General features: G+C 35.8%; 1 protein-coding gene across 1 annotated transcript; it reads right to left on the reverse strand.

The window, feature by feature from the left end:
• Positions 1-6,100: 6,100 nt before the first annotated feature.
• Positions 6,101-9,683, reverse strand: LOC136201107 (26S proteasome non-ATPase regulatory subunit 14 homolog). The gene is made up of 6 exons (XM_065991686.1): positions 9,446-9,683; positions 8,707-8,884; positions 7,548-7,629; positions 6,797-6,973; positions 6,535-6,702; positions 6,101-6,443 (listed from the first exon to the last, which is right to left on the reverse strand). Exons 1-6 carry the CDS (start codon positions 9,585-9,587, stop codon positions 6,252-6,254), a joined length of 939 nt encoding a protein of 312 aa, XP_065847758.1. The 5' UTR covers positions 9,588-9,683; the 3' UTR covers positions 6,101-6,251.
• Positions 9,684-17,315: the final 7,632 nt, after the last annotated feature.

Raw genomic sequence — 17,315 nt, forward strand, 5'->3', positions numbered from 1 at the left:
TGATCAAATCGATATGATCGCAGTACAATTTCTTTTTAACTAGATTAGGATTAACTTATTTAATACTAATTTAATAATTAACACGACACTAATACAAATACGATAATTGTCAACCCATGATGCATTTATTCATATTTAATATATCTTTAAATATGTACTTACAACAACCACCGGTTGGTTACCATGTGGGTTTGCCACACCTTTTCCCCACGGATTGACCCGTTGGTTATTGTTGTTGTTTGGTTAGTTAGGCAAATTAATAAAAGTAATTGACTTAAAGTAAAGGCTATGCTTACTTTGTTTTTTTACAAAGTAAGCCTTACTTTGTGTGTTTTCACCATTGGATTCATTTTATACTCCATCATCCAATGGTGAAAACACACCAAGTAATGGTATTTTGTCAAAAACAAAGTAACCATTAGAAGGCACCTAGAACTTAAATATTGTAATACGATAAAACACAATTTTGGTAAAAAAAAAATTTCCCGAGGTAAAATAAATGTTGATAAATGATTGAAATTTCCTTTTTCCTTTACATTTTCTTGAAATTTCAAAACAAACGGCGGTTTCAAATGGAATAACAGTTAACCAACTAAAATTGAGCAACGTTTCTAACAGGTTACTAAGAGCATCCACAATGGTAAGTTACAACCATTGTGATTTTGGAGGTAAAAGTAATAAAGGCGAGTAACATCCCACTAGAAAGAGCTTGTTATTTAAAATTTTATAGGGTAAAAAATAATATTAATTTTATATATAGGTATCAAATATGTAATTAACCGTGGACTGAAATAGGAAATAACCTATCTCAAAAAGCAGAATTGCTTTTTGATTGAGGGCACCTCAAGCGCCAAATCAGGAGCTTGTAATGCAAACGCCTGATTAAGCACTTGTGGTGCCCTCGTGTGTCACAAACACCTGATATTTTGGATTTGTGGGAGATTAATTTGGTTGTAACTAAAATTGGTAACATACCAATTTTAGTCACAACCCCTCTAGTGCTTGGTTGTTACTAACCAAGACAAAGTAACAACCAAGTTACATGCACTAGAGGTGCTCGCCAAATCTGACTAGTATAATATTTTCTTCCCTTTCTATTTATAGTGTATTCCTTTTCTCTTTTGATTTTTTCTCGTCTTCCCTTTCTATCTATGTCTTCCTTCCACGATCCATGGACTAAACCAAGGCCAAGAAGCCCAATTCTAGGCCCATACTCAAAGTCCCCTGCAACCGTAGATATGGGGTATCAATGAGCTTAGTAGTTCGAGTTCAGTTTGGTCAAAGCTCAATTTCGATAAAATTCGAGATCGGCATGAGCATTAATGATTCTAAGCCTGGACTTCATCTATTGTCTAAATTTCAAATTGCATATCAAATCAAATTAATATAAAATGTGCAAATTCACAAAAATTTATGAAAACACCACAACACCAAAATTCAACAAGAATATTTTTAGAAAAAATTCTAACAAGGTTTTCAACTAATACAATTGCGACCCGCTTCCAAAACTTGGTTAAATACATCATTTACCCCTTAATTTATTCAAAAAGTTTTATTAGCTTTCCGAACTTTCAAAATGTTCTGATAGTCTCAATTTTGCTTAAAATATTTGATATTTTCTCAATTTCCTTAAAGTGTAATCAAGTAATCAATCAGTTGGAAAGAAGTAAGTTGCACACGGAATATGTGTTGCACGTGTTTTAAAAAAAATCAAACGACTATGGTCGAAGCATGAGGTTTTAATATTAGAGAGGATAGCTTTTCCGTAATTATATATTAACATTCCAAGGCATGTGTAATATATCTTCTGCATACAACTTACTTTTTTTTTTTGCAACAGACTAATTAATTAATCATATTTTTAAACAAATTGAGGGCTATCGGAACATTCTGCATTAATAATACATTCATTGTCATTAATCATGCATTAATTTTTTATTAGTCCTACATTAATTGCCATTAATCCTTCTTCTAGAAGGAATAACAGTTTGTCATTATTCCTCATTCCATCATTTATAAATCCGGATGTTATCAGGTCTTTTTCGCCTCTGAAGCTTATTGGTTTTTGCCCTCCCATGGGCTTATAAAGGGAGGGGAACAACTCTGAACTAGTTTAGTGTCTAGATTCACACTCTAGGGTTGCAACTAAATAACACATATTGTTAGTTAAAATCGTTCCGCATTCCACATTCAAGTTTAACCATCAAGCATTCGTCTTATATGCGTATCACGACATTTGGACCATGAGATTCTCCCCCTAATTCATGCAATGTCCTCGTGCATAAGGATGAAGCCAGGAAGAGTCATGTACTGACTGACCCTCCAGGACACTAGAAAACTTATGAGAAGAGTTGGCCACCGGACATTGCCCATAAGTTGCCGAGAGCACCCATTTGAAATGTCATACCTTATCCCCCCCAACCGGAGCATATGTCAGGTCGCTCTACCTTTTGTTTCAATTTCGAGTCGCCACCAATGATTTCTTGGAATTGTGTGCGGGCATGAATAATCACTTATTTTTTCGGATTCACTATGTATGATTTAATTTTGGTAAGGATGGTATGCAGAGAGATTTGAGTTTGTTTTCTAATTACGTGTAGAGAAGAAGCATAGTCTCACCTATCTCACCTTATAAATTTGTACTATCATAATATCACATGTTTGTTGTTTGTTATGCTTTTAAATTATAGTTGTAAGCTGGATACTCGTGCGTTTTAGAATTCTGGGTTTAGCTTTGCTTTAATTTGGGATTATCGTGTATAACATACACGTAATCGTATTTATCGAATTGAAATTCACTTTTATTTTACGTATATCATATATACGATAAATAAAATATGAATTTTAATAAAGAATATTTTAGATATATTATAAGTTTAAATGACATTTTCTTGTTGATTCGAATTAGTTTGGTCAATTTTACTGACTCAAAATAACTTCTCGAATCGATTTATTTTAGTTTAGAACTCCGTGTATTATATACACATAATTATATTTTATTAAATTAAAACACAATCATGTCTCACATATATCACATATGCGATAAACAAGTAAGTCGAGTCACTTTCAATCCAGAGATGAGTCCATCCACGTGACCTTGCAATCGAAACTGCATAAATAGCGGCTTGCAATTCCGCCATGTGTACCAAAGCACAATCAAGTGGGAAGGCAAATGACCCAAGGGGATGCCCCTGACTATTTCGAAAAACCACACCACAACCAGATCTACCCGAGATCACGGAAGCATCAGTGTTAGCTTTAATCCAATCAGACGGAGGAGGCTGCCATCTAACTTCAATGATTCGAGGGGCCCTATGATGACGAGCGTTTAACCCGAGATTTTGGAGAATAGATAACTCCACAACAGAATTCCATACCAATCTGTTGCTGATTCTATCAGAGCTACGAATTGCAGACCAAAGACATCGTAATGCCTCATGAATGTTTGGTGGCTTGCTCTCAAAAATAGCAGCATTTCTTACAGACCAGATCAACCAAACAGCGTTGACAAGCGCGACCTGCCAGAGGGAAAGGACTTGCGAACTGAACTTGTGTGAGAAGGCGTGTTGTAAGAGGGTCTGTAGAGAAGAATCAAGTACAAGTCTTCTACCAAATAAAGCCGATATGTTGAACCAGATTTGGGAAGCAAAGGGGCAATGAACAAGCAAATGGTCACTCGTCTCATAAGCCATTAAACAGATCGGACAGCGAGATATTAGAGGCAGACCTCTAGCACGGAGCGCATCATGAGTTGGTAAAGCGTCCCAGTATGCACGCCAGCAAACCATGGAGTGCGACGGCTGAATAAAAGGTTTCCAAATTGACTGAAAAACCAAAGGCAAAGTCGGAGGAGCACGTAGCCAGTGATAGAATAACTTTACCGTGAAGAGGTCATTGCTCGCAGGTCTCCAAAAACATAAATCATGTTCAGAGCCATTTCCATGCATATTCTGGATGCACTGGTGCAACGGACTAGCCAGCATCGGAAGATCCTGCCAGTTGCCATTTTCATAAAAATCTGAGATTCTATTAGTGAGCTTCAAACGGTCTGACATAGAAATCCCAAGTTGTTCAGCCAGTGGTGGCAAAATCCATTCTGAATTCCAGAATGACAACTCAGAAGATGATCCAAATGACCAAAAACAATTCTCCCGTAACTTGAGATAGGCGACCTTGACAGACCACCAAACAGACAATCGCTGCAACCGAAACTTTGGCAAACCAGCCCTGTTTATAAAGCCCATCCTCAATAAATTAAAGCATAAAGAATTAGAGGAAAGAAATCCCCACGCCAATTTACCACTCATAGCCAAGTTAAGGGTCGAGAGGTGTTTAATACCCAACCCTCCTTCCTTTAAGGACTTTAAGCAAACCTTCCAAGGAACAATAACAAGCTTTTTGGACAAAACTGAACCCGTCCAAATGAAACTCCCCATGTGTCTATTGAGTCTATTTAGCAAACTCACAGAACATTTGTAAACCATAAAGATGTGGATCAGAGAGCTAGTGATAACTGAATTAACAAGTGTTAGCCTACCGGCCATAGAGAGAGACGTCCCCGCCCAGCGCGAGAAAGAGAGACTAATTCTATCCGCAGTCGCCGCAAGGTATGTAGCTCTTGGGATCCTTTGAAAAAGAGGAACGCCCAGGTAATTAAACGGGAGAGATCCAAACATGTTTTAAATTAATCAACAAATAAATTATAAAATAAAAAATCTATTATACAAATTAATTAAAATAATTTAAATAAAAAAGATTATTGAATGCAACAAAACCTTGTTCTTTCAGTAATTATGTTCTAGAAATAGAAATACTGTTAAAGAATAAATATATTTTGTCAATAACAAATAACTACAAACAGATATTCATGAAAATCTCCAAAAATGAGCTTTTCGTGAAAAACATCAAAACGATGCAGTTTTCAAAGAAACTGCTAAACGCTCCAAACACTATATTTCCTACAATTTGAAACGCTCATCCTAAAAGCTGAAACAAACATCCTCTTAATCTCCTCATTACGCTATATGCTAACTAACTTATAATAAATTAAATATATTTATTACATACTTATTTTTTATTATTATATGCAAAAATTATATTCAGCTCCGATTTTTATAATTTTTTATTGAGTTAGCCATTGATCTTTAAATTTTACACGCATTAAGCTCTTTAATGACGAGTTAGCTAACGAAATCACAAGTAAGGAACTTAATGTGTTTAAAAATTAAAGTTAAGTATAAAAAATAAAAGAATCAGAACTCAATCTTTAAAGATCTTTAAAACTAAATTCTAAAGCTAATAACAAATCTACAATCCATCGCTATTCTCATGGTCAAATCTACTGTTGCTAGCACACATCACTTTGAATTGGAAATTGAATTTTTGTATTGATTAAAGAATTTAAATAATTTTAGAATTGCCAATTTATATCATCTCTCTCCAATATTAAAAAAGGAATGCATAAAGCTTCATTTAGCCCTTCATATACTCTGATCCTTCCAAAACAGCCAATCAACCCCAATCCTATTTTTAAGTAGGGAATTAACCTCCTCTCTCACCCCAATAACATATGCAAAAGTATATCTAAAACAAGAAAATATTAAATATTATTGACATTTTTCTTCCATACCCCTCGATTAATGAAATGTTGTAAGCGTGTTTGAGAGAGGGGGTTTGATTGGCCACTTAAAAATATTATGCCAAAAGAGAGAAAAAGGAAATTAGATCCCAGTCATGTCAAATGCGTTGGACAAGGAAGAGTCTCTGACTTGAAGCAAGCACCATAAGGGCGGCCCGGTGCACTACGCATACCCGCTAAACAAGGTTTCGGAGAGGGATCCCACCACAAGGGTGCATTGGGGCAAACCTTCCCCTGCCAATTTTTTGGCAAGAGACCACTCCTAAGACTCGAACCCGTAGCCTCTCGGCCACACGACAACAACGTTTACCGTTGAAGCAAGCACCATGGGCAAAAGAAATATACTTTGCCTTAAAATGGCAACTAAGACAAGTTTGGGTTTATCAAGTAACACATCAATAAGAACTGTTGGCAATTAATCACAGAAAGGCAATTAATTAACATCCAAGTGAAGGCAGATCATATGAGAGATTTTTGCCATTTTTCAACAATTAAATTGTCCAATAACTAGCATAAAAGGAGTGTAAAAAGAAATACAACATGAAATCCAACATCATTAATTCTACTTAAACAGTGAAGCACTAAAAAGAGAGTACACAAAGAGAAGGATGAGCTAAAACACAACAGTGTCAAGCATGGTACCTAAAGTTTGAACTATGTTGGAAGACATCAAGTTAGAAACATGTTCTTCAAGGTGCTTCTTTGCATCTTGCCTCCCCACATTAGCAATTGCTAATTTCTCCGGTGACAGCTCATCTTCCTCTTGCACTGCCTTGTTGTACTTCACTGCTAAGTTCAACATCTCCTGCTCATTCCAAACCAACATCACATTACTTCTAACAACATATTACTCATTGCACAACAATAATCAGTCTGTTTATTTCACTACCACTCACCTGAACAGTCTGCTCATTTGTTTTAGAGTGACTATCGAAACGTTGAAGCGTCAATCCATCTGTCCATTTCTTCTTGTGCAGGTTAAGAAGCATTTTTTCCTCAAGCTCGTTCTTTCTGTAGTTAATGGCTATCGAGTAATAGTGTCTGTTCAATCCATGGATTAATGCCTGCAAAGTCATGGACAAATGTCTGTCAACCCATGGATATGTTAAATTAATAAGAGAGGCAGAGCACATAAAGATGTCAGTGTTATGCACTCACCTGAATGGATGGTTTGTTAAGATGCCCGAGGTTGGAAGTTGTCTGTCGTGGTTCTTGGCCCAACATCATTGTTTGAGGGTTAATCAATCGAAAAGCATCAATCACCACTTTCCCTTTAACACTTTGTATTGGATCCACCACAACTGCCACAGCACGCTGATTAAGAGCTTCAAAACTCTGCAGACCAAACATCATAAGGCAGAAGGTAAGTAGCAAGAAAAAGAGCAACGTAAGAAAGAGCAGTTGTAAAATGTTCTATTGCAATTAAGATCATTCACTAGAGTGATCAAATTCAAGGTTTTTGCAGAATTCCACAAACCATATGTTGTATGACCCCACAACCAGCTCGGATCGCCAGAGTTAGACACAACTTTCCCTAACTACCTGGTGGCACCTCTTCCTAAACCACAACTTCTAGCCTTCTTACTCATGTGCTGTGATTTTAAACAGTGAAGTCAGTTTAATTAGTTGTTCTATTCAAACCCTAACAAGGAGCTATTCAAACCCTCTTTCCCTAATACATCCTACCAAATTTCAGTCTCTCGTGGCTGATAAGTACCAGGCCAAGAGAAGTGGCTGAACAACAGACAAGAAATCCAAAACAGGGAGAAAAGGGCACAATTACTGAACTAGAAGCATGGATATCAGACACAAAGCCTCAATGTATAACAAGAAAGAAAAAAGAAAAAAATAGAAAAAGGAAAGACGTATAACAAGAAAGAAAAAAGAAAAAAATAGAAAAAGGAAAGACCTGTTGTGTGTTTATATCAACACCAGAGAGCCAACAACCAAATCCCGGATGAGAATGATACCAACCTACAACCATTTCTGGCCTGAAATAGGAAACAAACAAAATAAGCTACCCAAAAAGGAAGCGCCAAGAAAGAGTCAACAAAGGTAACAAATATTTCATTTAACAAAAGACTTGAAATGCATGTTCCATGATTGATGACATACTAAGTTACAAATATTCAATCTATTCCTCCTCTTGATAAAATGTTGGACATGAAATTTCTTTGAAGTTGCAAAATGGCAAATAGAAGCTTACATAGAATATCTAAATCAAATTGATAAAGACAATTACTAGAGAGTATTAAATTACTGAAGACCATTAAAAAAAATTAGTTTAGATTGTGAAAAGAAATAGTACTATATCCCAGTGGAAGGATAAAGGTTGCCAACTTTCCCAACCATTCTTACGCCTACAATCAAGGAGACAGATTGACCCTACCAGCAGCTATAGCAGCCCTTCGGCAGCGCTAGGCATGCTATTCATTTGTTACATTGACTTATTCTCTAAAAACACGCTCCTATCATTCTACTAACAGTTTCAACTTTCAACCGTTTTGAATTGAAAATCTCTGTAAAAGTTCTACATATAGCAGGGCATGCACAGCATGTCAATCTTAAAAACCTGCAGAATGAAACCAATAAAAAGGATTGCATTTCACTTAATTATAAAAATCATGCCCCAGAACTGATTTCATAATTCCACTTCCCTAACTCTGCTTCCAGCTAGACAATCAGCAACAAGAGTGTAAAACTTCTGGTACATGATAAAACTCATAGTGAAGAACATGTGAAAACTGTAATGAAGACTATATAAATTTATGATTGCAATCAACACATGCCCATTACTAGCAAGGCCTAATCTCAGGGTATAGAAACTTTCAACTAGCAGATAGAAACCAGAACTCACATAACCCCGACCTTTAAAACTAAAAACAATTCTAACATAGGCAAACCCCCACAACTTCCCTGAAGCAAGTGTAGAAATTTGCTCTTTGATCAATTAAATGACTGCATTCAGATCTTTGAATGTCAACATGGTGCACCTAAATACCGCCCAACGGTCCTAGTAAACCCACAATCTAATAGCCATAACTAAAAATAAAATTGTAAGAAAGTACCTGCCGGTCTGTTTGAGCATATCAAGCATGTTTGTCTGAAACACATGATCGACAGCTTCAACACTGACACCAGTACCACTCTGTGGCATTGCAAAGACGTCAACAACACGAACAGTATATTCATCTACAAATTCCCCGAGCATCAATCCCATTACTTCCATGGGGACCCCAGCTCTTCCTATTTTTCACATCATCCAAATCCAAAATTAAAAGGCATTCAAAGTCATCAAATAGGTAAAAGTATTAGTGAAATCAAAAGACCAAATGCGAACATGTATTCCACTAATTACATCACCATAGAGCAATACCGGAAACATCATTTCCAGTTAATTTGTCATCTGGACACACTCAAGCATCATATCGAAGTTTTATACTTTTCCCATGAATTACATCGATCCCTAAAAGACTAACCAAAACAAAAGGACAGATGAATGGAAACAGATTCGTATATCATCAACCATTCACTAGGAAAAACCAAAACTGGCTAGAAAATCTAACTCATAGACAAGATTATGACGAGGAATAGAACAGTTGGTTCTTACAATCAAAACCCAACATCTAATTGCACGCTCGAAAACAAAAACAAGGCGAGATCCCAGAACAAGCAAACCCCAACAAAACATAATTAAAAATTTACCAAAGAAATACAAAAGATAAGATAAGATAAGCGCAATCAACATATACCAAAAGCAACACATAGAAATTAAACTAAAAGTTGAACAAAACACTAAAATCGCACCGTGTTTGAGCATTTTGAGGAGGGCGAGAGAGGAGATGTAGACTTGCTCAGACGAATCAAGAGTGGGAGAATCGGGAGGTGGGTGACCCAAACCACCTCCGGCACCAGCGAACATTCTCTGTAGTCTTTCCATGCCGGACATTTTCTCTGAATTTCTCACAGGGTTTTCTTTTGTAGCAAGCCAAGACTCCTCTACAGATCTTCTGCTTGTCACTTTTCAACTTGGGTTTTCTTTTTTCATCACTGAAAATTAGGTTTAATACATCCCTTCGCATTCAACTTGTACAAATAACTTAATTGACCCCCTTAAATTTTAAAATGATTCCGATAATCTCTTAACTTGCTTAAAATATTCGGATTGTCACTCAACTTGTTTAAAATAGGGATAATGTACCAAAATAGATCTAAAATTTTTGGAGAAGTACCAATTTAAGCTCAACGTTCAAAATAACACCAATATAGGCTTAACGTTTACAATATAATATCAATTTAGGCTTAACGTTTACAATATAGCATCAATTTAGGCCTCACGTACAAAATAGCACCAATATAGGTTTAACGTTTACAAAATAATACGAATTTAAGCTTAACGTTTACAAAATATATACAATTTAAGCTAAACGTCATAATTAAATTAATCATATTATATTCTTCCCCTATTAACTTTATATGCTATCTTTTTATTTAGTTCTATATTCTTATTTATTATAATACAATTAATTAGTATTCTTGCCCATTAAGATCTTATATTTGTTTTTCATCAATGATTCCATAACTACTAAATTTCATTGTTTATGTAATATATGCAAACTAAAAGTAATTGAATATCCATAATATTTCGAACACCGGCATGTATCAGTATTATTTTACATGAGTCATGAAATTTAGGAGTCATGGAATGGTTGATGAAAAAAAAAATGTAAGGTTTTAATGGACAAGAATACTAATTAATTATATTATAATAAATAAAAAAATAGAACTAAATAAAAAGATAACATATAAAGTTAATAAGAAAAGAATATAATACGGTTAATTTAATTGTGACGTTTAGCTTAAATTGGATATATTTTGTACACGTTAAGCTTAAATTCCTATTATTTTGTAAACGTTAAACCTATATTGGTGCTATTTTGTACGTGAGACCCAAATTGATGCTATATTGTAAACGTTAAGCCTAAATTGATATTATATCGTAAATGTTGAGCCTATATTGGTGCTATTTGGAACGATGAGCCTAAATTAGTACTTCCCAAAAAACTTTAGATCTATTTTGGTACCTTATCCCTTTAAAATATAATCAATTAAGCTCCACACAAAAGATGCAGAACCAACGAAGAAAAATCAGCCCAAAAAAAATGTAGAAAAACTAAAAAAAAAAATTATATCAAAATGAAGTTGTTCTTTAATCCAAAAAAAATTATATCAAAATTAGATTTTAATTTTTATTTATATTTGTTAAAATATTTTTTCTGTATTTTTTTTATAATCGGAGGAGGGTGAAAACCTAAATAAAATAAATAAAAAAATCTAATTAACGACTTATTCTATGTGAGTGTCGGTCAAACCGATCCTCACGAAAAATAGCCTGGAGTCCTATAGGAGGCATATCACACTCGTGATGACTCAAAGGAAATAATATTATGAAGTTCGTCATTCAATCAGCAGCCTGATTAACTTCACGAAGCGTATGAAAATGCGATATTATAACTTTATTTTTATTTCGTCAATTATTCAGTTATTCACTCATAAAGAAAAAAAAATATTTTTTAGAAAACTAATAAATGCGACATTTAAATAAATTTATTTCAAGAGTATATAACACTTGGAAATAGTTCAGTCAATGAAAATATGGGCTTTTGATTATGGTAATTTCCTCTAGTTTGGTGTGGATATATTTGAATGAAAAGCCCCATAATATAAATTGTGGATTTGGATATCATTTAAGTTTCACCCCCACAAACTAATAAAAATAAAATTGATTGGGCCTGTACTATTTTACTATTATGAATTCCCTTTTCCACAATTTCAGATAATCACATCAATGATAATCAAAGAAAAACAAAAGTGGGTTACTAAACCTAGCCACTAATTTATACTTCTAACCCTTACAATTGACCGAACTACCCTTTGCGCTAAATTTCAAAAAATCTAAAACCTCTCAAGAACCCTAAACTATTTTTACTCAAATCCGGACAACACAGTGAACCGAATCATGGATGACGACAGAAGACGTAAAGGAGAAGATAAAGTGGTAAGATTCACCGCTTTATTTCGTTGATTTTGAGCTCGTAATGAATCTGTGGGTGTTTCTAAAAATTCGCCGGAATTGCATGTCGGGCGTATGAGTATCACGTCCGACCTGCGGTTCGGGCGTATGCATATCACACCCTGCCAATGGTGCGGGCGTGATAGCCATATGCCCGCACCAACGGTAGGGCGTGATACGCATACGCCCAAACCGCTGGGAGGACGTGGTGCTCATACGCCCGCACCAACGGTAGGGCGTGATGCGCATACGCCCGAACCGCAGGTCAGGCGTGATACCCTTACGCCCATGTTGTTTTTTTTAATAAAAATATATATTATTTAAAATTTTAGTAATTTTAGTTTAATTTTAGTATAAATTTAGTATAGTATTAGCATAATTTTTACAATTTTATTAATTTAGGGTAATTTTATAAATTTAGTATAATTTAGTATAAATTGATTAAAACTTTAGTATAATTTATTATAATTTTATAATTATAGTATATTTACAATGATTTACAATTTTATTAATTTAGGGTAATTTTATAAATTTAGTATAATTAAATTGATTAAAACTATAGTATAATTTATTATAATTTTATAATTATAGTATATTTACAATTTTATTAATTTAGTAGTATTTTAGCAGAATTTTCTTAATTTAGTGTAATTTTTTATGTAGACGGAGCGGCCTACTAAGGGTGGGAAATCCATCCCGCCATCTGCTCGTCGTCTAGATAAGGACGGCGAGGATGATACACCACGACATACGAGATTACGTGATATTGATATTTCCGGTCGTAGACGGAGAGGGGCTGCGACGGACCAGTTGAGGAGGGGATCGATTGTACAGCAGCCCGATATTGATGGATCGGAGGGGGCAACCGATTATGATGATAGAGAGCCTGATAGCGATTGTTTTCAGGACACCCTGGATGTGGTAGCCCGGGTAGTGCGACAGTCTGCAGTTACACATGATCGCGAGGTTGAGGAGAGCGATGAGCAGCCGACCTGGGGAGACAGCCGACCCAGCGCGTAGGAGGTCGTTTTGCGAGTACAGGTATTTTTTAGTAATTTAGTATAATTTTAGTATAATTTATTATAATTTAAGTATAATTTATTATAATTTTAGTATATTTTAGTATATTAGTATAATTTAGTATATATTAGTATATTATTACAATTTTAGTATATTTTAGTATATTACTATATTTTTAGTATATTAGTATAATTTTAGTATAATTTATTATAATTTTCAGGGACAAGCAAACGTCCCAAAGGTAGTGAGGACGAGAGCTGGCTAGTTACTGCACCGGTAGATGGTGGCCCCGTTGATGGTTCCGTGATTCCTAGTTTTCTAGGACATGTTGCCTCACGGATGTTGGGAGGAGAGATTCGGTCGTTTCTGACATGATACAATAGATCATCAGCATGCCGAGATTTGTGTCAGTGGTTTTCTGGTGCGTCACCCGAGGTAAGAATAATATATAGTGTCAACATTTATTGTAATTTGTATTTTTAACTATAAACATAAAAAACATTCAGTAATTATATAAATTGTATATGTGTCATTTTACAGCTGAGGGAGATGATCGAGAGGACTGGTTTGTCTCACCTTCCACAGACCATGTTTAAGAACCTCGACACTCCGCTATTGACTGCGTTCGTGGAGCGGTGGCAGCTCGACACGAACTCCTTCCACATGCCGTTCGGGGAGATGACTATCCAGCTGCATGATGTGTGGCAGATTCTTCGGATCCCGATCGACGGTCCGATGGTGTCCGAGTCTCCCCCTACTGACGGGCTTCATGCCATGTGCATGATGATGTTTGGGGTGAGTCAGGCTGAGCTTCTGTTGCCGACCCGACATTTATGGGGTGGTGGAGGTGTATTTGTTGGGGCTGTACAGGGGCTTCTCACTAAGGGTAGGGATGACGTTACTCGGGCCACATCGTGGATGTGGCTTATGCTTTGGATCCACTCTGTTTGTTGACAAGAGTGGAGATAGGATTAGACTGGCCCATCTTGTTGAGGTTTACGGCGGTGTCAGCGGGGCAGCTGGACTATCATGGGGGTCTGCTACACTAGCCATGTTGTACCGACAGCTGGGGATAGCGAGCAGAGGAGACTGTTCAGTTATTTGCGGATGTTTGACCCTACTGCAGGCATGGATATACAAGTATTTTCCGGTGTTCCGGCCGCATAGAGGAGCTCACTTGATCGCATAGAGGAGCTCACTTGATCCCAGCTGACCATGCCCGTGCACTGAGATGGGAGGTCGGGGTACCAGGCAAGACGACCACCCGACTAGATACCATACGCGGGCAACTGGACCGTATGACGGCGGTAGAGGTATTTTATAAAATTTTAGAATTAATGTAAGTATTATTTATAGTATATTATTATTTTTTATTGACTATTATTTTTGTTTAGGTGACGTGGTTGCCTTATGGTCCTGTCCCCGATGATGATCGGCTTCGAGTGTCATACGCAGGTTGGATACGGTGTAGAGACATCGTCGAGCCGTATATGCCCGATCGAGCGCTGCGACAGGTCGGATATACTCAGACTATCCCAGCTGAGCGTATTAGACCTGATAAAGCAGTACGATCATGGAGATTTATAGCGTATAAGCTCACGCATTCCTTAGTCACAGTTGAGGATACTTGGCGGAGATTTCTACGGGCTCGGTCCATTGATCGGGGTAGATGCCGACCAGTTGGATATGATCCCACTGCCTGTGATGCTGCTTATATGGACTGGTATAGGCGATATTCGTATCCCCATCTCCTTCATGCACCACAGGCTGAACCGTTACAGCATGCTCGCGCCAACAGCGAATTTGTAAGTTTATTATTATTTAATGTTATTATTTAGTATTAGTTTATATGTGTTTATTTTTTATTATTTATTTATTAATTTATTTTTGCAGTGGGTGAGCTGGTTGTGGCGTGTCACCCAACTATCGGCTACCCACCGATCTGACGAGGATGTTCCACGCATTAAGAGGGAGATGGATCAGTTTATGGATGCGTGGCGTCGGGCGAGCTGATTTTTTGTTGTAGACATTCATACATTTAAACACTTTTTGTTGTAGTAAATTTACTCTTTTACGTTTATAAATGTTTATGTTTATTAATGTTTATTTTAATTTTTATGTTTTTAAATTTTATATGTTAAGTACATTTATGTAGTTACGGGCTTACCGACCTATTTACGGGTTTAACTGCCTATTTACGGGTTTAACGGCCTATTTACGGGATACAAAAGCTATTTTTTTTGCTCTCTCGACACACGGACGTGTGTCTATCACGCCTCACCGTGTGGCCGGGCGTGACAGCCCCACGCCTCACCGTGTGGTCGGACGTGCACGTCCGACCACACGGTGAGGCGTGTAGATATCACGTCCGCCCACATGGTGAGGCGTGGGGCTATCACGCCCGACCACACGGTGAGGCGTGATACTCATACGCTCGCGTGTCGAGAGAGCAAAAAAATAGATTTTTCCACCCCAAAACCCATGAAAGGGTAATTTCGTCCTTTCACGGGGCTAGGGGTGGGAAATTGGGGCTGGGTTTAACAACACCCAAACAAAAAGATAGTATTTTTTTTTCTTTTTATGAAAATGTGTAAGAAAAATGTAAGTACAACGAGAGAAAAACAAGGAATAAAATCTTATATAACAGTAATGGCTATGTCTAATAAAAAGACTATAAAGAGCAAACAAACCATTAAAGATACAATTAACACAAATAAGTCATTAAAGGTATATTTCTCGAAACTCTAAATTTGCAAAGAAGCATTTATAATCCAATTTTCATCATTTAAACTAACATTCGGATCTGAGTTATTTCTTTTGCAATCATGTAGATTTAGTGATCTACAGATAACAATTTTTGTTTTTGCTAAATCAGAAAAGATAATAAACAATATATGCAATTCAAATGGATTAAAAAATTTGAAAAATATATGAAATCCAACTAAAATAAACTTGTTGAAAAGAAGAAAATTTAAGAAAACAGAATGATGGAAGGAGGAAAGAGGAGGACAAATAAAAAATCAGAAACCGAAAGAGAAGAAAATTCAATCAACATAAAAATCGAGTGATGAATTTGATGAAAAAATTGGCTCTACAAAAATTGAAGAGAAGAAGAAAAAGACGGTTTTGTAAGAATACGGATTTTTAAAAGGGCAAAGTACGAAAAAATACTCGTGGTTTACCTTATTTGCAAATAGAAGTCTGTGGTTTAAAAGTTGGCAAATAGAAGTATGTGGTATGTTCTTTTTTTACAAAACAAAGTATTTAAAATTAAATTTTTAAGTAATTGATTACAATTAAGAGCATTTTTTAATTTTTTTTCCAATTACATTTATATATTGACAAAGCACAAATCCCAACATCAAATTACAACTGTGTAAAATGAACTTAAATATCAATTTAGTTCATAACTGTCGGATTAGTAAAAAAACGTTAAATTCCACCATATTATTTATTGTTTCGATTTAGGAAGTTGTTTTTTTCGGGGGTTGTGTTTTTTCTAATATGTAAGAATAATTTTTTTTAAGATAAAAATGTCTTTGGATGTAATCAGAACTTAACTGTGTAATTGTAATACTTCGTTTTGTAAATAAAACATACCACAGATCTTTGTTTGTAAACTTTTAAACCACATACCTCTATTTGCAAATTGGATAAACCATATGCATTTTTTTTTTCGTACTTTTTCTTTTTTAAAAATTATATATATATATATATCTATATATTTATAAGTTAAATTAATATTAATAAATGAGGAAAGAGGTTATCAGTCCATCAATTCATAAATGATTATGAATGTATAGTATCACCAATTTGTTGTTAGTCATTCAATATGTAGTATCCGTTTGGTTTACCTACTGTTTGTTGTTGTTGTTATGCTTTGTGGTTTGCTGTTGGAAAAAATTGCTTTTACAAAAAGCAGGGATTCCCTGCTTTTACAAAAAGCAGAAAAAACTACTTAAAACAATTGCAAAATAAAAAACAAATCTTCAAATACATAGTTACAATAAAAGTAATGGAATTGGAATTAGTAACTGAAATGATAAATTTTTGGAGTCAATAATTAGCTATCTCAATGAGACTTTGAGTTGTGGTCAGTTTCAGATCCACGGACGCCACGAGAACCTTAAGCGATCGATGAAGAGCGAGGCTAAATTCGTCCATGGGCTTCTAATTTGAATAGGTTGGGAATAGAATGAGTGAGTTAATCGGACAGAATTGGATCAGAAATCGGGTCTAACTTTGGATGGCTCATACACGAGTTTTTAGGCATGAAATGAAAGCCTAAAATGAAATCTAGAATGTTGGGAACATGTATATGTAAGAATTGGGGTCCGAAACAAACTCGAAGGTTCTGGAAACGTAAAAATGCAATCACTGGACAAAACGTGTAAAAGCTGCACAGATTGTGGAAAATGATTTGGCTCCGAATAAGGTTTTGTAAAACGGGTTTCCAAACATGAAATGAGGCTAAATGAAAGCCTAAATTGAGGTTCAGAGTAGGAACAAGTGTGCGGAAAAATTGAGGACAGAAACGGAACAATAAGAGGTCTGAAATATGAAAGCAAATTTGTTGGGCAGAAA

The sequence above is a fragment of the Euphorbia lathyris genome, chromosome 7 (assembly GCF_963576675.1).
Source record: "Euphorbia lathyris chromosome 7, ddEupLath1.1, whole genome shotgun sequence".
NCBI classification, from domain to species: domain Eukaryota; kingdom Viridiplantae; phylum Streptophyta; class Magnoliopsida; order Malpighiales; family Euphorbiaceae; genus Euphorbia; species Euphorbia lathyris.